The sequence below is a fragment of the Phascolarctos cinereus genome, unplaced genomic scaffold (genome assembly GCF_003287225.1).
Source record: "Phascolarctos cinereus isolate Bilbo 61053 unplaced genomic scaffold, phaCin_HiC Scaffold_4;HRSCAF=312, whole genome shotgun sequence".
Lineage (NCBI taxonomy): Eukaryota > Metazoa > Chordata > Mammalia > Diprotodontia > Phascolarctidae > Phascolarctos > Phascolarctos cinereus.
In genome coordinates, this window is record NW_027555847.1 from 567082438 (window position 1) to 567106317 (window position 23880).

Consider the following 23880-nt stretch of genomic DNA (forward strand, 5'->3'; position numbering starts at 1 on the left):
GTTTTCCAGGAAAATTTCACCTTAAATTGAGACCAAACTTGGAAAATTTCAGCCCCCAAGGCAGATGTTTCCAGTGGTTCTAAGTGATAGGTGTGGCTCTGAGAGAGTTTCATATATGCTACTAGGTAGATGGGATACTATGTTGAAAAATGTAGGATTACAAATTTTTCAATTATGATAGTTCTTGTTTGTTTTTATGGCATTAGCTATACTTGTTAGAGTAGTGCAAAGAATGACGTAAGTCCTGTCTTTTTTCTTGGATTCAGTGTAGTTATTTTCCTTTAAACAAAAATAAAAACAAAGCAGGCAATTAAGTATCTAATATTAAATGCAAATTTAACTATTTGTCAGGGACATATTAGAAAAATACTTTTTAACCCCTGTAAAAATTCTGCCAAAAGATCATTATTACAAAAGAGAAAAAAAGTTTCCTCTGTTGTCCACCATATGTTTAATCAAATGATTTACAAATAAATTAATGTCATTTAATCTTCAGTAAGTAAATTTTGAAAGTTTAAAAGTTTGCTTTTAGCTTAGAATTTGAAATTTGCAGCTAAAAACCAGCAGGTGTCACTGTATTAACAAATTTTTCCCCCATCTCTCCAAGTATATCTATGACCACACAATGAAAATGTTAGGAAATATATGATTTTACTAGACTTAAAAATAAGTTAACATACCAGCTTTTGGGCAATAAAAAGACAAACATCTAGTAATACACTATATTTTAGAAATTATTTAGTAATTTTGTTTAAAGTTGTCCTTGTTTCCTAGGAAGTTAAATATGTCCAAATATTTTCTAGCAAGATACATAGCATGGAAGGGTTTATAAACTTTTGTTATCATACTTTTTGTACTGGTACTAGATATATTTTATAATATATTTAAAATCTTGTGTCCATATATAACCGTGTTAAACTCCATTAATTTCATATTAAATCCACTTACATTAATAAAGATACTGGCAGCAGAGCATAGTGGCCAATATATTGGGTTTGAATCAGGAAGACCTGAATCAAATCAAGCCTCAGGTAAATTTTTCTTGTTCAGTCATTTCAGTCATGACCAACCCTTTATGACCCCATTTGAAGTTTTCTTGGGAAAAATGTTGGAGTGGTTTGCCATTTCTTTCTCCAATAAATCCATTAGATCAAGCAATCAGATATTAAGTGACTTGCCCAAGGTCATACAGCTTGGAAGTGTCAGAGGCTGGATTTGAAGTCAGGTCTTACTGATTCCAGGCCCAGTACTCTATCCACTGTGCCCTTAGCTGCTTCCAGATAAATGAGCTGCCTCCTCAGGTAAATGACCCTAAACAAATCATTTAACCTCTGTATGCCTCAAGCATTTTCCTAAGACTTAGCTTCTTAGTCACAGACAAGAAGAAAAACAAACTCATTAGATGATTATAGAATTTTACTGTATTCAGAAACTGTGTTGTTTATTGTATCTTGACATAGTCCTTGACTTCAAGAAGTCTACAATCTAACTAGGAAAAATCAACATTTATTAACTACCTACTTTATGCAGAACACTATCCCAGTGTGTCAAGAGATGCAAAGATTAGATAAAAATGATCCTCAAAGAACTTCTAGTTTAGTATCTGGCACAAGGCAGTATGTGATTAAGTGATAGATGCTGCTGAGAATGAGTTTTAGCCAAAGAGGACTCCATGAACTTAAACTGGGCCTTAAAATATCAGTAGAACTCAGATTGGTAGAAAGAAGGGAAGGAGTATTCTGTATGTGGGCGATAATGTTAACGAAAAAGAGACTCAAACAAAAAAAATGGATTTGCCTATGAGGACTACATGAATACCTAGAAAAAAGTAAAGCAGCAGATAGTAATAATGAACTAAAAGCTCTTAAGGAAAGAATTGGAAAGAGACTGAAATGGAAGAGAAGCTGGTAATCCTTACTTAGCATACTCCTTAAAAATTAGAATGGATCAAACAAATCCAGGATTCCAAGAGAAAGAAAAAAATATTATAACAAAATCAGAAGAATATAAGAAAATGTAAGATATCTGATGTCAATGAACGAAAACAAGTAAAGAACAGATGATTTTAAAAGTCATTAGATTGCTTGAAAACTAACTTTAAAAAAAACCTGGCCACTATATTTGAAGAAATCAAAAGGAAACTACCCAAATCTGTTAGAATGAAAGGGTACAGTAAAGATAGAATCCACCAGTCATCTCCTGAAACTCCAGAAGGAAATCTCAGGAACAACATAGTCAAAATCCAGAACATCCATTTAAAAGAAAGGGGGCAAGGGAAGGGAATAAGCATTTACTAAGTGCCTAATTTGGCACTGTGCTGAGTTTACGAATATCTCATTTGATCTTCACAAGAACCCTCTGAGGTAGGTGTTATTGTGATCTCATTTTACAGTTGAAGAAACTGAGGTATTCAGAGGGTAAGTGACTTACAGCTAGTAACTGTCTGAGGTTGGATTTGAATTCAGGTCTTCCTGACTCCAAGCCTAGTGCTCTATCCATTGTGCCTCACAGCTGCCTGTAAAAAAAAAAATAATAATAATTATGCAAACATGCAGAAAAGAATTATGAATGCACAAGAGGATCACATAATACCTGATAGCTTCTACTACAAATAAGAGATCTTAGAACATAATATTCCAGAAGACAGGCTTATAGCCAAGAATAATTTACTGTGAAAAATGACTATAATCTAACAAGGAGGAGAAATGTATCTTTAATGGAATAGAAAATTTTAAGTATTTCTGATGAAAAGATCAAAGCCAAATAAGAACTTTGAAATCAAATACAAGAATCAAGAGAAACCTAGAAAGGTAAATTTATTTGAGCAATTTGAAGGCAATGACTGATGATGCAGTGGTAACATTCTAATAGGGAGAAGAAACAAGTGTCCCTTCATAATTTAATATCTTCACAGATTATTGGGAGAGTTAAAAGAAAAATAGAGGCCCTGAGTACACTGATTCTGTTTTGGAGGAGAAAGAGAATTAAGGATAAAGAGAATATACTGGTGTAGAAAAGAAGAAGGAAATGAAACATGTCATAATTGTGATTCATGAGATGTGTATACAAACATAGAAGGAAGTGGAGACAGTGGACACCAGATAAACCTCATTGTTATCTGAGAGGGCCAATAGAGGGTTGAACACAGGCATGTACACATACACACATAGAGTGTGGTGTAGAAATACATGAAATTCAAGATTGAAATGAGTGGGGCTAGGGAGTGGGGGGTGAAGATGGAGGTTAATACTGTACATAAAAGTTGCAAGCTAAACAGACTTCCTGATTTTGAAGTGGGTGGGTGGGGGCGTTAAAAAGGGGAAAAAAAAGAATGGAACTGGAATCCAAGGGGAATGGTCATCATTTGGAGAATGACTGTTGGCATATGAATAATACAATGTTATTGTGCCATAAGAAATGATAAAAGAGACCATTTCAGAGAATCCTCAGTAGTATAAACGGATGCAGAGTAAAGTGAGCAGAACAATTTATATGAGCGCAATAATACTGTAAAGAAAAACAGCTTTGAAGACTTAAGTCTGATCAAAGCAATGACCAACTTATACCTCCTGAAGACCTATGATGAAGCATGCTATACCTCCTGACAGAAAGGTGATGGCATTAAGGTACAGAAACAGATACGCATTTTTTGGTCATGGCAACTATGTGAATTCATTTTCCTTACTATGCTTATTTGCTGAAAAAAAATTTTCACTCTTGGTTTTTAATTGGAAGGTGAGGGGAAGTGTTAAAGGGTTAGTTAGCATTAATGAGAGAGAGAGAGAGTCATTGAAACATTAAAATGTGTGGACGAGAACAAAAGGAAGTTCAAAATCACAGAGGTGCAGGACAATCTTAAAAGTACTGTGTAGAATTTATTATACATGTATTTTTAAAACCCCAGCAACATGAAATATAATCCCATTGTTTGATGTATAGTCCTTCTTTTTGTTTTCTGTTTTGTATAGGGAATGCTTATTTTTGTTTTTAAGATCAGAATAAAAATAATAAAAACATTTTAAGTTATTATTAGAGCTATTATTTTTTAAATGCACTCTTATAGTTAGGAAAAGAAAAAAAATTTGTCCCCCAAAAACATTTTAGGCGCTGAACTGATTTAACCAGTGAGGATAAATATCTCTTGGGAAAATTTAGAAGGCATCACATGTAATAGAAAGTGCTCTGGACTTGCAGTTGCAAGATTTGGATTGATTCCAGGCTCTGGCACTTACAAGTTTTATGACCAAAACCTATCTGATCTTCAGTGCCCAATTTGTAGAATGGAGATAATATTTAGACTGTTTACTGACAGTTCTTGTGGAGAATGCACTTAATAAACCATAAATTGCCTTTTATTTAACTGCATCTATTTTAAAAATTAATGTATACACAATTATATACATACACATCTTCCCCAACAAAATATAGACTTCTGAGATCCAGGATTTTTTGTCTTTGTATTCCCAGATCTTAGCATAGTTCTTGGAACATAAATTTTTGATTTACTGATTAATTGCTATTGGAGGTTGGACTATTTGAAGGTCCCTTTTTAAGATTCCATGATTCTGTTTGAAACTTGCAACTTTCATTTACTATTTCTATGTTCCTCAGCGTGGAAAGTGAAAAATGAGCAGTGCTGTGTAAATCACCAGTGTTGTATTAACAGTCAACATGATTAACATTATCTAAATGTTGTGTACTCAGTCTATCTCTGGCTTTCTTCAGGAACAATTAGCAAGGAATTGTTATGCCAAAGCAATTGTCTATATCCTCATAGCCTAAGTACACTCATTAATAAATTTCAAAATATTATACTCTTGAACTGTTTTGTGGTTGCCCAAGTCATGTTCATAAAAGATACTTCTGGAATCATTATCTTTTTGTTATATGAAGTTAGTTATTTTTTAAAAAATGCTAGTTGAATTGTGGTAGAAACAGGTATTACCTCTATTGGTATTCCCTGTGATCAGTTTTCAGATCCTTAACTACAGGATCTTTATTTGTATAATTTGAAAAATATGTTTAAATATGCTCACTAGACCCAACACTATACCCAATAATTTATTGTTAATAATAAGGATGACAATAATAATGGGCATACAAATGTATGTATACCCACCATATATGTGTTATATGTTAGTGTGTGTGTGTGTATGTATCACTTTGAATTTGCAAAATGTTGTATGGACTTGGCAGATACAACTAGACAGCAGCTCATCTGAAAAAAAGATCTAAGTATTCTAATGGACTAGAAGATGAATATGAGTTAATAGTGAGCTATGGCAGCCCCCACAATCATGTGACCTTAGTTTGCATTAGTCCAGGACTAGGAAGGTGATAATCCTGTCATACCAGACCTACTGTATCCAGATTATTGTATTCAGTTCTGAGCATCATGTTTTAGGAAGGATATCGATAATCAACAAGCCTGTGTCAGACACTATGCCAAGCACTAGAGATACAAAGATCAAAGAGAAACAGTTTATGTCCTCAAGGAACTCATCTTTTGTCAGGGAAGATAACATATATGTGTGTAAGTATACATAGACTATAGTTTAACTGGTGCATGAGTTGGCCACTGCCATATGTAGGGCCTCCCATTTTTCTCCGTAAGTGTATAAACAACTACTTATTTTCTGGGTTGGCTCACTATCTCTATTCTGTTCTCAGAATGGCAGGTCTGGTTTCCCAGAGAGAATCATCATTGCCATTACACTCAAATTTTCTCAGAGTCCTAGGGGTAACCTGTTAAGAGGAAATACACTCCCTCTACCGACCACTCTAGCTCTTGAACCCATGCATACATTTCTAGTTACACAACCAGCCACTCACAATAATGACACTTTTAGATCTTAAACATTTACTTCTTAATAAGACAAAAGAAATATCAGATATTCATAAATTAAAACAAAGAATAAATAATAAATATATCAGAATCCATAATTAAACCTGCTGAATTTTAAATATGACAAATAGCAGCTCTCAGAGTAACAGTAACTCCTAGAATTCAAAGCAGAACTTAGCAACAGATCTTTTAAAGGGCAGTATATGTATGCCCCCTCTTCCACCTCCTCCCAAATTTTCAGTCTTTTTCAAATTAAAATTTCAAGATAAGATAGATCCTAAATTGTAAATCTGATTATATTACCCCTACCCCCATTCAATAAACTCCAATGGCCATCTATTACCTCCAGGATGGAATAAAAAATGCCCTGTTTGGCATTTAAAGCCCTTCATAACCTAGTCTCCTACATTCTCAATTTTTTTACACCTTACTCCCCTCTGTATACCCTAAAATCCAGTGACACTGGCTTTTGTGCTGTTCCTCACTCAAGACAGTCCATCTCCTGACTCTGGGAATGTTCACTGATTGTTCTCCATGGCTACAACTCCCTCCTCATCTCAGCTTCCTGGCTTCCCTGCCTTCCATCAAGTTTCACCTAAAATCCTATTCCCACTGCATCCAGGACTATCTCCAGGGGTCCTGATCTATATCTCGCCACTGGACCCAGAAGGCTCCAGAGGAGAAAGTGAGGCTGGTGACTTTGTGACTTTGCACAGCCCTCCTTCACTTAAATCCAATTCACTTGCATATCATGGCATCACCTCCTTGATGTCATGGTCCTCTTTGAGAATGAAGGACAAATAATAATAAAAAGTCCCACATTCCAAAAGAAACTTTTCCCAATTTTCCTTACTCTCAGTGCCATCTCTCTGAGATTATGTTCAGTTTATCCTGCAGGTATCTTTTTTGTTTATAGTTGTTTGTATGTTATCTCCCCCAGTAGACAAACTGAGCCCATTGAAAACGGGTACTATTGCTTTTCTTTGTAGCCCTAGCACATAGCCTAGTGCCTGGCACTAATAGGTTTATTGCCTGTTAAGTAATGGATTGCAAATATCATAGAACTAACAAATTTCAAATATTTTACATAATTAACATGTTTTGTATTTGATAAAAATGCGTTTTTCTCATTAAAAATAATATGTACCTATGTAGATGTCAGCATTCTTATTCATGACTCATATATATGATTATACGAACAAATAATCAAATTTATAATCTAAAATTCTATATATGAAAATATGCAATAACACACATATATCAATATTGTATAACAAGTTAGAGAAAACATCTCTGCAATAAATGTTATAGAGAGGCAAAGTCAAGATAGAAGATCAGTAGCAACCAGTATGGCAGTGTTCCTGTCTACTAAACCTTTCTAAACAGATCTAGAAAATTCATCAAACTAAATCCTGATGGGGAAACCTATAAAAAGTTATTGTTAAGTCATTTGTCCAGCCCAAGTCAGCATAAGGAGAAAGGGAGGTTTTCCAGACACTGGGGACTGTGGTCAGGCCAGAAGCATTCTGGGAGCATTCCATCCCCCAAGGAGAGGTTGTATACCTGGGCAAGAAGCGGTCCCACATCCATACCCAGGCTCCACTAGACCCATATGGGGCACTGCTATGGGACGGGTGTGCAAACCAGGCTTGACTACCTGTACATGGGGCTGGACATTTCAGGGTAAGGAAGTTCAAATGTCAGCAACAGCATCATTGGTATGGTTCAATCCCCAGGTGCAGAACAGGGTTTATTTCTAGGATCTAACCTAATCTGCAGAGAAATAATCAGGCAGTAATCCCAGACAAAACAGAGCCTAAATTTGCCTCTTTGAATTAATGTAGCTTTCTAGCTTGCTGACAGGGGCTGAATCTAGCAACAGCTTACTTTTAGTCAGACCCAAACGCAGGTAAGGGATTTGCAGAGCTCAAACCAGGGGAGGAAACAACTGGACTTTGCCCTCAATCAGAACACTTGGGGAGCACTGAAGGCTTATAGGTCCCCAGCCTGTCCCTGAGATCGTAGAATAACACAGCGCTCAGTACACCAAGAAAGCAACAAGACCAAGCCAGACCTTTGCTGCAGAAGTGCTGCAGAGCCCAGCCCTAAAGTTGAGTCTGCAGTCAAGAAGGAGGCTGGAAGAATGAGCAAACAAGCAAGCAAAACAAGCCCACCACAGAAGAGCTAATTATGGTGGCAAGGAAACTCAACACACAAATTTAGAAGAAGATTATGACTCCAAAACATCTACAAGCAAAGCCTTAGAGAAAAACATTACTTGGGCAAAAATTCAGCTAGAATTCTTAGGAGAGAAAAAGCAACAATTTAAAAAGAAAAAAACAAAACTTAAAAATGTTTTATAAATAAAATTAGATCCTTTGAGGGAAAACAACAGAAAAGAAATGAAATCTGTAGGAAAAAGAGTTGTAAAGGGAATTAACAGCATATCATGAAAGGTATAAAACCTTGTTCAAGCAACAAACTCCCTGAAAATTGGAATGGACCAAATAGAAGACGATGTGTCCATTAAGCAATAAGAAATATTAAAACAAAGTCAAAAGAAAAAAATAGAGGGGCTGCTAGGTGGCACAGTGGCTAGAGCACCAGCCCTGAAGTCAGGAGTACCTGAGTTCAAATTCGGCCTCAGACCAAACACTTGACACTTACTAGCTGTGTGGCCCTGGGCAAGTCATTTAACCCCAATTGCCTAAAAATAAAAAAAGAAAAAATAGAAGAAAATGTAAGGTATTTATCAGTAAAAACAACTGACCTGGACAACAGATTGAGGAGAAAAAAATTAAGAATCATTGGATTATCTGAACTTCAGTGACCAAGAGCCTAGACATTCTATTTGGAGAAATCTTAAAAGAAAATTGCCCAGATCTCTTAGATCCAGAGGTGAAAGTAGAAATAGACTCTACTGGTAATTTCCTGAAAGAAGTCCTTAAGTGAAAATTCCCAGGAACATCATAATCAAAATGCAGAGTTTCCAGGCAAAGAAAAAGTACTGCAAACAAGCCAGAAAGAAGAGTTCAAGTACTGAGGAACTACAGTTAGGATCACGTATGATTTAGCAGCCACCACAATAAAGGAGCAGAGAACTTGGAACACAATATTCTAGAAGGCAAACCTATAGCTGGGGGAGGGGTTGTGGTGAATGGACCTTTCATGAAATAGAGTTCCCAAGCATTCCTAATGAAAAAACCAGAGAACTGTGTAGAAAGTTTGAAGTTCAAACATAGGGGCTAAGAGAAACATAAAGAGGTAAATATGAATGAACAATGATAAAGGATTAAGCAGGCATAAACTGCTTCCATTCAAATGTGGGGAAATGATACATGTATCCCCTCAGAATCCTATCATCATCAGGGCTCATAGAGGGAGTCCATTTAGAGAAGGTCTGAGAATGATTCTGTTATATTTTGATAATCTTAAGAAAAGAATAGAAGGGGGAAGAGAAATACAATGGAAATACGATGGAGGGGAAAAGAAGGGAAGGCTAGAGCAAATTGTTTCACATAACCAGAGTGTGAAATAGATAAACAAGGAGGAAGAGGTGATGGCAGTGATGGCTAAACCTCACTCTCATATGAACTAATCAAAAGAAGGAAGAATTTACACACAGAGACAGTTGAATAAAGAAATATATTTCACTCAACAGGGAAATAGGAGGGAAAAGAGATGGGGGAGGGGACTCTTGAGGAGAGTAGTTTGGAGGAGGAATTAGTCCTAAGCAAAAGAAACCCTAAAGATGCACAAAAATGTTTATAGCTCCAAAGAATGGGAATCTGAGGGGGGCACCCATAAATCAGAGAATGAATGAACAAGTTATGCTGGTAAATGTGATGGAATACTATTGTGCTGATCTCTTAGCATAATGACCAATCACAATTCCAGAAGATTACTGATGAAACATGCTAACTGCTTCATGATAAAGAGGTGAAGGACTCAGAATGAAGAGTGACACAAATAGGCTTTTTGGACATTGGACAATGGAAATTTGTTATGAGTGAAATTGAATTTGTTTTTCTTGTGTTGTCAAGTGGAAAGGAGGTAGAGTAGTAGGGTGAGAAGGTAGGTTTTGATTGATTAAAACAAAATATTTTAAAACTAATAAACGATAAAAATAGAAAACAGTAATTGCTTATGCATAATAAGTCAGTCTAACAACTGGCTTGCTGTTTTTTAGATTCTTAACTTTAGTTTCTAAATTCTTAACTTGTTTATTATCAACATCACATAATGAAAATTCTAAATAACTTAGGTTGCTTCTTACAGTCCTCTTTTGTTATAATCTGTTCTTTCTTAACAACTAATGTATCAAGGTGAAATAGGGTTGGTCTGGGGTTTAATCTTCCATCATCATGGAATGACCTTAACCTCTGCTGGGTACCAAAATGCAATTAAGTCATCATAATCATCATCATCACCATTACCAGAATCTTCCTTAGTTCTAGGAACAGTTTTTAGCTTTTGGGTTTTTTTCCCAGCAATGCTTTCTTTTGAAAAAATCTATTGATTATGGAACACTGATTTTCTAGTCTTTGGTTATTGTTCCATTGTAATAGCTTCTGATATGTCACATGGATTCATGGTAACATAAGTATGGGGCACATAACTTTTTAATTTTTTTCTTCAATTCTGATATCTCACAGTTAATAACATCAACCTGGTTATCCAATATTTCACTAGCAACAAATATTCCCCCCAAAACTTTGTAGTGTTGTTTCATTCTTTGGAAACAAACTTGGAATCATGCAGTTGTAATTTTTGATGCTGGTTCCATGTCTAGTAGCTTCCTCAGTAACAAGTGACAATTCTTCTTTTGTAAGCAAGGGACGTACTTAGGACCAGGTCATCCACAGTTATGACAAACAATCATTCTTTCCTTTTGTTAGTGTCTCGATGATAAGATTCCTGCTTCAGCTGATGATGGCTTAATTGAAGACGATGTCAGGATATTCAAAGTGCAATATTTCATCCATCTGTAGTCTCATTTGTTTCCTGAAGGTGGCTTGTTGAAATTCAACTCCTCATACCAAAAACATTCTTTTCTTTTTATTACACACATCTTTCTTACATCTGTTCAAACTGCAGTTATAACAAAAGATAGCTCTCTTATTCCATCTTTGTATTGGGCTAGTGGCAATTTTCCATCAAAGAGCCTAGGTCTTTGGTACCTTCATCCCATATTACACCAACTGAAATGGTTTGTTCTGCTGTTGTATTGTCATCGGGGTGTTGAATAGGTTCCTACTCTTCAGTATTTGCCATGTGAAGTGATCTTTCTGATTTTTATGTTTTGATGTTCTGGAACCCTGGTGATATGAATAATAAGAAAGTAAATACAAAATAGTTGTGGTAGGGGAGGGCACTAGCAACAAGGAGGAGCATGAAAAGCTTCTTTTGCAGTGTAGCATTTGAACTGAGTTTTGAAAGAAACCAGAAAGGCCAAGAGGTGGAGGTTAAGAATTGCATGCATCACAGGCATAGGGGACAGCCATTGCAAAGAGGTATAGGATGATAACAGTCCCTGAGATTGTGCCAGTAGAGGATCACTTGAGAGAACTGGGGCTGGTTAGCCTAGATTAGAGAAGATATGATAGCAGTCATTAGTTATCTGAAGGGCTGTCGTGTAGAAGAGGGATTAGACCTATCCTATTTAGCCCCAAGGAGCAAAACTGGGAGCAATTTGTAGAAGTTGGGGAGAGGTAAATTTAGATTTGGTATAAAGAAAAACTGTAATAATTAGAGCTATCTGAAAGTGGAATGGACTACCAAGGAAAAATAACAGTTTTTCCTTTGCAGGATGTTTATAAGCAAAGATTTAGATGGTCCATTGTGTGGTATGTTATAGAAAAGATCATTGATAAACTCCAGTTTGGACTATTTGGCCTCTGAGCTTTCTTCCAACTCTGAGATTCGATGATTATTTGATTCTGATCAAATCAATGGTGAACATCTCACCTGATCCTTAGAAAACACTGTAAAAGTAGATACTGCAGATATTATAATCTTTGTTTTACATATGAGGAAACCAAGGCTGCAAGAGGTGAAATTATTTGCTTATATATAGTGTCGTAACTAATAAATGTCAGAGACAGGTTTCCAATCCAGGTTTCTTCTGACTGTTATGTACAGTACTCTTTCCACTATACCTCACTCACTGCCTCACTCCATAACATATTCAGTAGAATTCCTGAACCCTCAGCTTCCCTGACTTTATACTGTACCATAATACATATAACATCTATATTTGATTCTTTTTTAATTCGACACTTCAAAACTGGACCTTCACAATCCTCTGACTCCCTAAAAAGATGGTCCAAAGTTGTTTGAGCTACTGAAATTTTGCACAGCCAATTCACTTTGCAGCATTTAGCTGGATTATGTTATTTTCTATTGCTTTTAAATTTGTATTAAGGCAGAATGGAATCAAGTTTTGTAAATCTTTACATGACACACCCATACAGCTGGTACCACAAATGATGTCATATTTCAGGAAAATGGCCTAACATATTCCATGTTGTCAAAGGTACTTCTAAGGATAAATATGTTTTATTTCTAGTTCATAGACTGTCACATCTGGAAAGGAACCTTACAGATCATTTAGAAAAAAAAGTTTTCATCTTACAGATGAAGAAACCAAGACCTAGAGAAATTAAGCAATTTCCCCAAAGTCATGCAAGTGATTAGGGGTAGATCTCGTACTAGAACCCAGGTGGACTGACTCCCAAGCCTAGTACTTTTTCCATTATATTACCACCTCAGGTTCCTATGTTGGTCTACAATTCAGCACAAATTAGAAAAGTCTTGTTTATTCAACGGATCTGCTGGACTATTTTCATCATAATGGATTTTGTGCTAAAATTTTCATTCCTGAAAACTAGCTTTGCTTACGTTCCCTCTAAAGAATGCTGTTGGTATGTGGACAGGTTGTCTGGGGCCAGTTTCTTATCTAGACCAAATTCAAAAAGTCTGGGTACAGAGTAGTGATTTGGACTGCATGTTTTTGTTTTTTTAACTAACGCATGTATGGACCTTGCTAAAAGCACATTGCTGCCCCCATCTAGGAACAATGCAGCACACCCCATTTCCTGAAAGAATGGAGTTGGAAGGCAATTATCTACTCACAAAACAGGCTGAAACAACAGTTCCTGATATTCTTCTCAAATAGTTTAACTTCCCCAAGAATCCGGAAAAAATAATTCCACGAGACGGTGTTGTGAATGAAGGTATGACATTTCAGTTTCCTTCACTGGAATCCAATGACCAGAGGCAATAAATTACAGAGCCATTTGGCATTATTGAGAAAGGTTCTGTCTGTGGCCAAGTGTTTTTCTTCATTTCAGGAACTGTGTGCTACCTTTACTTCCTCCTCTGTACGATGATAGCCTCACGTCTTTCTTTATCCACTTCAGGGAGCCCTTCCAAGAACTGCCTGCAAAAGCAACATCTTGAAATGAACTTGTTTCTTGATCTTAAGCTTATCTAGATTTCCGGAAGAGGACTATGGGACTTTTATTTAAGCACAAGCCATGTTGAAGCAAGTCATTTACATTTTAATGTTTCTTAAATGAGTAATTTATCACAGCAAAACATGTCACCCCCTTCCCCACTCAGTAAACGTCATTGGTCCCTATCACCTCTAGACTCACATATAAACTCCTCTGCCCCTTAAAGCTCTTCACAACCTGGCTCCTTCCTGTATCTCCAGGCTTCTTGTACACTTTCACATCTCTACCATCCAGCCACATTGGCGACTTGCTGTTCCTCACACAATGTCCTCCATGCCTAGAGTGTCTTCTCCTTAACCTATATTTCTTGGAGCCCCTTGTTTCCTTCAAGACTCAGTTCAAGAGTCATCTTATACAGTCATCCTTTCCTAGTAATCCAGCTACTAGTGCCTTCCAATCTAGGAAGGTACATTACGTTGTGTCTGCTTTATGTGTGTCTTGTATATAACCATCTAATTTTGAGAAATTACTGCTGGACTCACATGGAACTGGGATACTCATGCCCTTTCTGGCCCCAGACATGCAGTTTGGATTGATATAGTTCTGGGCACCCTAGATTCTAATGAGAAGGGACTAGACAGTCTGTTCTCAGGCTCTAGCTTTTTAAAGCCCAACTCTGGCACCCCAGGGATGATTTTACTTATAGTTCAGGTTATGGTTCATGTCTAGGATTTCCCCTAAAAGGAGGAGGAAACTAGTACTCAGGATGCAATATTAATTAATTATGGGATAGATAATTCCTACACACAAAAGAAACAGTAAATGTAAAAGACTCACATTGAGCATTCACAAACCACCCTAAGAAAGGATTCAGTAACTTGTAACTATTAATGCAATCTTATGGGAGACTGATAACTTAGGCCTCATCGGATCATAAAGCAGTTTGTCAAACTGATAATTAGGCATTTTACATTTAATTTCTTTCTTCACTGTCCAGACAGCTTTGTACATGTCTACTGATAAAACAGTCAGGCTTGGGCCAATCTCTTGTTGATAGGGGACCATCTAGCCTCCAACACAGTAGGACCCAGAGCCTTTGGACTTCTCAGACTGACAAGGTCACCTCCATACCTGGACAAATCCATTTCAAGATGAGTGTTTGTTTACCTAAGATCATCAAGACCAAACACAAAATAGGCAGCTTACATCCAGGCTCAGGCTTTCCTGGGCCAGGGCATGTACTTTAAATGTCATGTTCTCATGTCTGCCTGAAAGCCGCAGTGGAGTTAGGACAAATCACCCATTTCCCCCTCTCCTCTCTTGGGAGTTAGCTCAAAAGAATCCTGACACAATTTATAAAGGAAAAATAAGGCTGAGAAGGTGGTCATTCCCTTTTATACATCCATTAAGTCATTGGTTCTTCTAACTTTTCAGCCAATAGAGAGATTCTATCACCTTGTTAAGCTCTGAATCACACACATCTAGAGGTAGCTCCCCAAACTTCCACATGGTCAACCAGAACCAGGAGTGGCCACTCTGAGCATGTCCCATGAGATGGCCTCTGTAGGCTCATCTACCTCACTAGGTTAGGACTCCTTAGTTTTGTATCCCTAGTGATCAACATAGCACGTGGCATATAGTAAGCATTTAATTAATGCTTGTTGATTGTTTGAGCAAAAACATATCCATCAGTAATTAGAGATAAGAAAACATTTTGATCCATAGCATGTCTTTATTCTTCATGTGAACAAATGGCTATTAACAGTAACCAACTACTTTGTTATCTGGCAATCCAGCCACAGTCATTGCCAGTGTTATTATTAATAGCTCATATTTACATAATACTTTGAGGTTGGCAAAATGCTTCCCCTTTAACAACCCTGTGAAAAGGTAGTGCAAATATTTTTATCCCCATTTTACAGATGAAAAAACTGATGCTCCAAGATATCCAATGAATTGCCCATACTATCTCACATAGTAAGTTGCTAAAGTAGGATTTGAAACCAGTTTTCCTGATTCAAAAGATCTTAGATTTAGAGCAGGAAGGGACTTTTAGAGGTGATCTATTCCATCTCATTTTACAGATGAAGAAACTGAGTCCCAGAGAGTTTAAATGACTTGCCCATGGTCACATAGCTAGTAATTGTTTGAGATGGGAATATTAACCCAGATCTTCCTGACTCCAGGTCATTCAGTCTATCCACTACACCACACTACTTCATTACCAGACACTATTCAGAGTTCTCTAGAATTTAGGTTACATTGTATGTATATTAGGCAGGCCTTTAATCTTCAGAGGCTGATCTCTTGACCAACGTTATGAATTTGGTCAACTTGTTCCACAGAATAAATTATTTGAGTATATATCAAGTTGTGTGTATCAATATACTGATGGAAAATCTATATCAAGATGATAGATCTTTTTAATGCCGAACAGCTATATATTTAGAAACTTTCAGGTCACTCCTGTTAGGTAATATTTAATCATTATAATATGATTCTGTATAAATGATGCCTGTCTTTACTGAACTAAAAGTAAAATAATTAATAAAAGAATCCTAGGTTGTAATATTCTAAAGGATATTTGATTGGGCCATGTGATATAATTATATCTCAGATTTTCACGTAGCAAAAATAGATATCTGATCTGGTCCACCCAATCTCCAGAGGAGACTGCAGTTTCCACCATTGTGAACAGTAAGAGGAGCTCAGTGCCTAAAAGGAACACACCTAGGCCAGAGAGGGATCTAGAATCATTGTGGCTGGTTGCTGTTCCCACTGTTTAAAAGAGGTGTTCTCTCAAGCTAGGATTACATCCAACAACCACATATCAAATATCTGTAACCCAGGAATGCAAGGGGTTCAGAATTAAAGCCACTGATCATTCTCATGGGCATGGTAACAGTTAAATTGCTCTCCATTTTATATCCTTTCTATCAAATATTAATTATGCAAATGACCATCACAAATAACGGTAAATCTCTTTATCAAAGTAAGGAGAAATATGAAAGTAGCTGATAGTATAGAAATATCAAAGCCCAAAATAGAGATTGTGTGTTAGAATTATGGGAAATAAGATTGGGTAGTTAAGAGGAGGCTAGATTCTGGAGGATCTTTAAAATCCAGCAAAAGCTGTTTTTATATTGGCAAAGAATTGGAAATCAAGGGGATGCCCATCAATTGGAGAATGGCTGAACAAGTTGTGGTATGTGATTGTGATGGAATACCATTGTGCTATAAGAAATGACAAGCAGGGTGGTTTCAGAAAAACCTAGGAAGACTTGTATGAACTTATGCAAAGTGAAGTGAGCAGAACCAGGAATATATTGTACACAATAATAGCAATATTGTACGGATGATCATTCATGAAAGACTTAGCTACTCTAATCAAGACAATGATCTAAGACAATTCCAAAGGACCCATCATGAAAAATGCTGTCCACCTCCAGAGAGAGAGAATTGATGAACTCTGAATGTAGATTGAAGCATACTTTTACTTTTTTATTGTTTTATTTTGTTTGTGCTTTCTTTTGCAACATGACTAATGTGAAATATCTTTTGCATGACTTCACCTGTATAATCAATATCAAATTGATTGCTTTCTTAAGCAGGGGGAAAGAAGGAGGGAGAGAATTTGAAGCTCAAAATTCTTAAAAATTATTTTTAAGAAAATGTTTACATGTATTTGTGAAATATTTAACTCTGTGTATGTGTATATGTATACACACACATACATACATACATACATACATACATATTTAAATCCAGCAGAATAATTTAGATTCCATGCAATAGGCAAGAGAGAGCCATCATGGGCTATTTAGTAGGGGAATGACATCATGAAAGCTGTTTTCAGGAAGACATAAATAGTTCACAGGAGCTGGGACACTAACAGCAGAAAGGCTTATCTGGGAAACTACCTCAACAGTCTTGGGGTAAATGATAATGTGTTGAACTAAAAAGTGACAATGGGAATGAAAAGGAAAAAAAAAACAAGTTCAAGATGAATTTGTAGGAAATAAACAACATAAAGAATTGGCAAATTGAGTATAGAGAACAAAGAAAACAGGTTTTCACTTGATATAAAGAAGAGTTTTCCAAACAGCTAAAGCCTCCCAATATTAAAACAAGTTATTTTATTAAATAATGAAGTCCTCATCACTAAATATCCTCAGGCAGAGGCTGGTTGATCATCTATCAAAGATTCTTAGAGGGGAATCCCGTCACCATGTATTAGGTTAAATTATATGAGTTCCATTTCTGTGAAAGATGGATAATACCTGAGCTTTTTAGCCTGAGAGGCTGGAAGAATGATAGTACTACTGACAAAAATGGAATAATCAAAAAGAGGACCTAGGTTGAGTAGAGGATATATTACTTTGTTTTTGTTAAGTGAGGTGGGAGCGACAGTAAGATGTGTGGGTGTTCTCCAAGCACATGGAAATAAAATGCTAGAGTGAGGCACCAGGCCAGGAGATACATTTGGTAGACACCCACCTGGAAATGATAATAGCAAAAGCATTTCATGTTAGATGGTTCCACCTTTTGACATGCATAAATTGGATTTAAGTGAGTCAGAGTTTTGCAAAGTTGTCAGCCTCACTCTTTCTTCCAGAGTCATCAGAGTCCAGTGGCAAGGCAAAAGTCAAGACAACTGATAATGGCTTGGGAAGCAGTGGATGACCTTGGCATGTTAGATGTCTAACCAAGCTCTAAGCACTCCATAGCACCTGCTTCAGCCACTTTCATGGCCCATTGAAACAAAGCGTTCACATCCTACTATTCTACCAGAGAAGATTTCACCTGCTTGGGGTAGACATCCCCAACTCACCGAGTTTGAGACACCTCCATTACCCTTAACCTGGTATAGCCCAACTACCAAGACAGTTTTACTGGGATGTGGCTGCTGAACATGTTACACCTTCTAGGAGCCACAGATGAGAGTTGGGTAAATCAGGTAGACATCAAAGATGGAAAGCAACCCTGAAAAGGGTTCGGCAGCCCTTACACCAGTACCCTCCACAGTTCCACCTATAAGGTGACACCTTTAAGGTGACACAATAGCACAGACCCAAAGAGTGGCCTCAGAGTGAGACTCCAAGACATGTAATATATGAAACCTGAGAGGTATTTCTCACTTAATGGAAAAGATGGCATTCAGTGTCATTTTCTAAAATGTGAATTTAGGTTAAGAGAAGCTCAGTTTTGGTTGGCTTCATTCATGAACTGTTTAAGCTCAAAGTTCTATGTAGTGAATTTCCATTAAGCCAAGGATATATTTATTTGTGTTTTTATTTTATTTTCATTTCTCTTACCTGGCTTTTCCCCTTTCCAGTTTGGTTTGTTGACAAAGATAATTATTGCCTCTCAGTTGTCTCTTGTTTTCCTGGTATATTTTGGGATGTATATAGGTAATTAAGCTAAGAAGTCATTGGGTGGGAGACTAAGCAGTGGGATAACCAGTTCATCCTTGTGTTTTAGATGGGCCCTGGGAGTGGCAATACCTCCCAGACACTGCTCCTAGTCTAACCCTCATACCCATCAAGGGGAGGAAGCAATTCCTATGGAGAAGGGGGTAGCTATTTCCACCAACTTATAACCAACTGCTATACACAGGGCAGGCAAGCCAGTAAACCATCCTGAGGGAAAAGAAGGAAGCAGCATGTGCCAGGCAAACCAAACCAGACCCTGAGGGAGACAATCCAGGACCTTGAACCCAAGATCCTTACCAAAGCAATGCTTCCAGCCCAGTACCTTCAACTATCACCTTTAGAGATGATTCAAACCACTCCTGCAGGTGCTACAGCCATAGCTAGTGAAAAGCCCCAAAAGAATGTTCTTAGCACCAAAGTCCTTGTCACTGCCTAAAGGTTCAACAACAGAAACTGATGATTTTGTCAATGGAAATGACAATAAGAAATGACAATGGAAATTAAATAAGAATCATCAACATCAGCTTTACCTCCACATCCTAAGAATCATGGGAATTTTCCATTTGACTTGCAGCTGAAAACTTCCATACATGTTGTCTCATCAGAATGTGAGCTCTATGAGAGCAGGGACTATCTCTCCTTTCTGTTTCTATCTCTACTCTTAGTATAGTGCTTTGCCCTTAGTAAGTGCTTAATGAAAGTTGTTGTTGTTTTTAATTCACCCATTCATTCAGTTTACGGGTTCCTGCACATAATGTTGCTCTTTACACAGGACTCACCCTTAATGGAGGCTCTCCCCCTTCTCCCACCCCTACCTCACCAAAGAATATGATTCATCTTGGAAAGAAGAGTTTGGAAAGGTAGGGAGAGGACATTGATTTAATTTCTCTAACTTAAAAGGGGGATAAATGTGGCATGCACAGTCTGTTCTTTTCACCCTGTTCTCTAATGCGAGAACAAGGGGACACTTGATAGAATTAGAAGCTGGTAAATTTAGAGCAAATAAAAGGAAATAGTTTTTCACACAGCATGTAGTCAGCCTGTGGAATTCACCACCACAGGCAGTCACAAAGTCAAACAGTGTGCCTGTATTTTTTTTAAAGTCTGGTCTTTTTATGACCAATCACAATATTTATAGTTAGACAATTGTAGATAAGAATAATCAAATCTGATGCCACAGGATGTAAGCTGATCATTGCAAGGGAAGGAATTTCCCTGGCTACCTCTTTCTCTCCATTATTTGTCCCTGAAAATAAGATTACACAATTGGCCAGGCCTGTTCTGAAGAATTGAAAGTCCTTCCTTTGAATCATTAGGTGTTGCCCATTGCCAAGGGAAGGATTCCAGACCTGCCAATGCACCAGACCTCATAACTCGTTCTTTCACACCCAGAGTAATGGCCCCTCTGGCTCAGTTAAGCATTTTGGCAGAGCAGTGTTCCTGCTGCTACTACTCCTCTGGCCATTAACCATAAAGAACATGTTAAGGCCCCGGGGGTGGGGGACACAGGGAGAAATAGTGGGCTGTAGTTCCTAGTTTGTTGGATACAGTAAATTCTCAATTATTCTGGGGATGATAGTCCAGTTACTAGATTATCCATGCTTGACCTACTTCTCTCTCTGGCTGAGAGCCTTTAGGCCATTTCTGTGGTAATTAGTGTGTCCTTCAAAGGATCAGCAAGGGAAATTAGAAGAGATATTAAACTTGTTTTGTTTGGTCCCAGAAGGCAGAATCAGGAGCAATGCATGAAAGTTGCAATGAGGAAAATTTTGGTTCAACATTAAAAAAAATTCTAATAATTAGAGTTGTCCAAAAGTGAAATAGACTACCTCACAGCATAGTGCATTCCCCATCATCAGAGGTCTTCTAGCAGGACTGATTGACTGTTTTGGGGTTTGGGTATGTTTTCACAAAGGATTCTTGTTTAGCTGTAGCTTAAACTATATGGAAACCAGTCCCTTTCAACTCTGAGATTCTATGGAATAAAAAACCATTCATTTTTACTAGTTAGTGGTTGTCTTGCAGTGTTTGAGGTCATAATGTGATTAGAAGGGGACTTTCATCTTCAGAAAGTGCCACACTTAAGTACTGAAGGCATACGTTATTTTGCATGATCACTGATTAGCCAGAGCGCACTATCAGATTTTGTTGTTGACTTGTTTCAGTTGTATCCAACTCTCTGTGACACTACTTGGGGCTTTGTTGGCAAAGATACTACAGTGGTTTGCCATTTCCTCCTCCAGTTGATTTTATAGATGAGGAAGGAACTAAGGCAAACAGGGTGAAGTGACTTGCCTAGGGTCACACAGGTAGTAAGTGTCTGAGGCCAAATTTGAACTCAGATCCTCCTGACTCCAGGCCCAGTGCTATATCCACTGTGCCACTTAGGGGCCTGTGTCAGATGTACCCGGATTTAAACAAGTAAATGGAGTGCACTGTGTCACATTGTCAGACTAATTAAGATAATTTGAAGATCTCAGATATGCCACAAAACAGCTTAGCACCATTCTCTCCATATAGGCAGCTAAATAGAAAACTTTTATTTGGACGGTTTTATAAATGTAGTAAGTGGAGTTTTTCAGGGGACCCCTGACCAGTTTACTTTGCCTCAGTTCAGTTGAGTATTATTGTTGTTGTTGTTATTTTTCAGTCCTTTCAGTCATGTCCAACTCTTCATGAACCCATTTGGGGTTTTCTTGGCAAAGACAGTGGAGTAGTTTGCCATTTCCTTCTCCAGCTCATTTTACAGATGAGGAAACTGAGACAAACAGGGTTAAGTGACTTATTCTGGGTCACAGCTAGCAATGTCTGAGACTGGATTTAGACTCAGGGCTTTCTGACTCCAGGCCTTACACTCTAACCACAGTGCCGCCCTAATTGTGTAAAGTAGGGAGAAAATAACAGAGACAAGGTGTGAAAACTCTCAAAATATAAAGAAGTCCTTCAGTCTTGATAGAATAAAAGAGCTCCTAGCCACTGACCTTTTATAAAATTGAGACACATTATCTAAGGAGTCTGTGAAATTGTTTATGTCAGCTTTGAAAATAGTGACCTCTGGCAGCAGAGAAGAGAGCCAACTATGGATTTACAAAAGAATTACTTTGACAGTTGGGAATGGGGCTGCAGAGAAAAGTTGACCCATGGAGCCTATCTGAGCAACTTACCCAACACAGATAATGCATCCAATGGAGGTGGCAAGGTCAGGGTGAGGCAGAGTGAGGAAACTATGAGAACAAAAAGGATTTTGGAGCTCTGATGTGTTAGAGACATAACTTGACTTGCCTTGCCTTGACTGCATGTTTTCCTTATGTATATGCTTCTTTACTACTATGCTCAGTATATGTATCCATTCTCTCCACTAAATTTGTTTTTCTGGGAGAGTGTACCCCATGTTTATGTGGAGAAATGTCTTATTTCTTATAGTAAGAAACTGTTCTTACTATAATATCTCAGTAAATGACTGAGTAATTGTAATTTCTAGCTGACTATTAAAGGTAAGCACATTGGTCAGGCTCGTGAGCTTTTAGGAGTACAGAATAACAGTACGTTATGACCCAAGGGTAATAATGCCCTCTTATGGACAAAATATGCAGTCTAGGCCTGTGAGTTGGGAAGCAGCTCCCAAGGAGGAAGGGAAGATGCTACATAAAGCATCTCTAATTTATAATAGCATTCCTTCTTTCTAATCACATAATTAAAACCAAATGGAAAGATAGATTAGTTATGTATGTGTGTGTGTGTATAGGAACTATACTCTTTAACTCTTTCCATCTTTTGCTTAGTGAAGGCTTTCCCTTCTTTTAGGCAGGTGACTCTGATTCAGCATGATTAGTGGATCTTTGACCTTATCCAGTGGCTGGACACACTGGCACCACATCCTTTGTGTTACCCACAGACAAGACTCAAAACAATCCAATTATCCAAACACCCAAACTACTGGAAGTCAAATTGTTTTCATCATTGTTTAGCTTAATTACATCTTGGAAGGTTCTAGTTAAACTTAAAAAAAAAGATTATAGATCTGATTTTTCAATTAAAAAAGATCACCCCTTTTGATTTTTAAACCTATCAGCCCCAGGCACAGTCCTTCAGGTCATTCAGGTTTCAGCAGTGGTTAGTTTTCCCTGTTACCCTATTGCGAGACTAGCGGTAAGCATGGGAAAGTAGATCTGTAGAGGCTGGCCTGCCCTCTATACTGGGTTACTTAACCTTGTTGCTTTAGGAATTTGCCCACCCTGATCTTTCCCCTCACTTCCATCATTCCATTTCTGTATACAGGCTGAACAATGGCATTCTGAGTCCTCTCAGTTCTCACTATCTCACTGAGTTTTGGCTCCTACTTTAGTATGGGTAGGTCAGAAGTGCCACAGTTGTTTGTTTTTCTTTTTTGCACTAAGGGTCAGTTTCCTTTCAGTTTCTTTTACTGTAATTAATATATCATTGGTCCTCTTCAAAAAAAAGGACAAACAACAAGGATATCTATTGTTCTTTGAAGAAGATGCTAATGAACTATATTTCAAGCCAAGTTCTCCATGGTGGTCACTGGGCAAAGGTTGCAACTGATTGTTAAGGTTCCCCTACAGACAACTTTGTAGAGGTATTATCATAGTTGCATATTATTAAATGCAACAAAAATAGCAGTAATCAACCAAGAGTAATCAAAACTGTTCCCATAAATAATATCATTGCCTCAGACAAACAATTCCATGGGAGTCAAGAACAGACTTATGGATTTGGAAGGTTAATCTCAAAACCAAGCCACTGCTCATCTAATTGTTGAGAAAGTAATAGTGTTCTCCTGCTAGTCAAACCATCTTTGGCTTCTTAAGTCAGAAGCTTCAAGATTATCAGTCCTACAACTTCCACTACTTCCTCCTTCTGCTTAATGCACCCTTTCCTCTCTATCTTGAGGATTTTCAGTTAGAGTTATATTTTTTATCTTGCAAATCCTTAACATTCTACTTATAAAATCCTCTCTGCCTCTACAGCCACTCAAACCCAACTTTTGTGCTGTTGTTAGTCATCTCTATTTTGTTCTGACCTTGTATGTGTCACATCTTTACCAAAGCATCATTACCTTATGTATCTGAATCAAGTGTAATAAATGTTTCAAAATTTCCCTTCATATTTAGATGATTAAGCTCAG

At 37.5% G+C, this 23880-nt stretch overlaps 1 protein-coding gene and 1 long non-coding RNA gene across 5 annotated transcripts in view; one reads left to right on the top strand and one right to left on the bottom strand.

Moving 5' to 3' along the window:
- BLOC1S5 (biogenesis of lysosomal organelles complex 1 subunit 5) overlaps positions 1-23880 on the top strand; it is a 118524-nt gene that overhangs the window by 55561 nt on the left and 39083 nt on the right. The window contains exon 5 of one of the 3 annotated variants that reach the window (XM_021009869.2): positions 12919-13162. The exons of the other annotated variants lie outside the window; for them this stretch is intronic. Coding sequence (XP_020865528.1) covers positions 12919-13053 — 135 coding nt within the window. The 3' untranslated portion in view covers positions 13054-13162. Of the gene's footprint in view, positions 1-12918; positions 13163-23880 lie in introns of those variants that run through there. 3 annotated transcript variants of the gene reach the window in all.
- Positions 635-23880, bottom strand: part of LOC144457006 (uncharacterized) — a 39961-nt gene continuing 16715 nt past the window's right edge. For both annotated transcript variants that reach the window (XR_013486272.1, XR_013486273.1), the window contains exons 3-4: positions 12980-13286; positions 635-11163 (exon numbers count right to left, since the gene is read on the bottom strand). This is a non-coding gene — a long non-coding RNA (uncharacterized LOC144457006). The remainder of the gene's footprint in view (positions 11164-12979; positions 13287-23880) is intronic.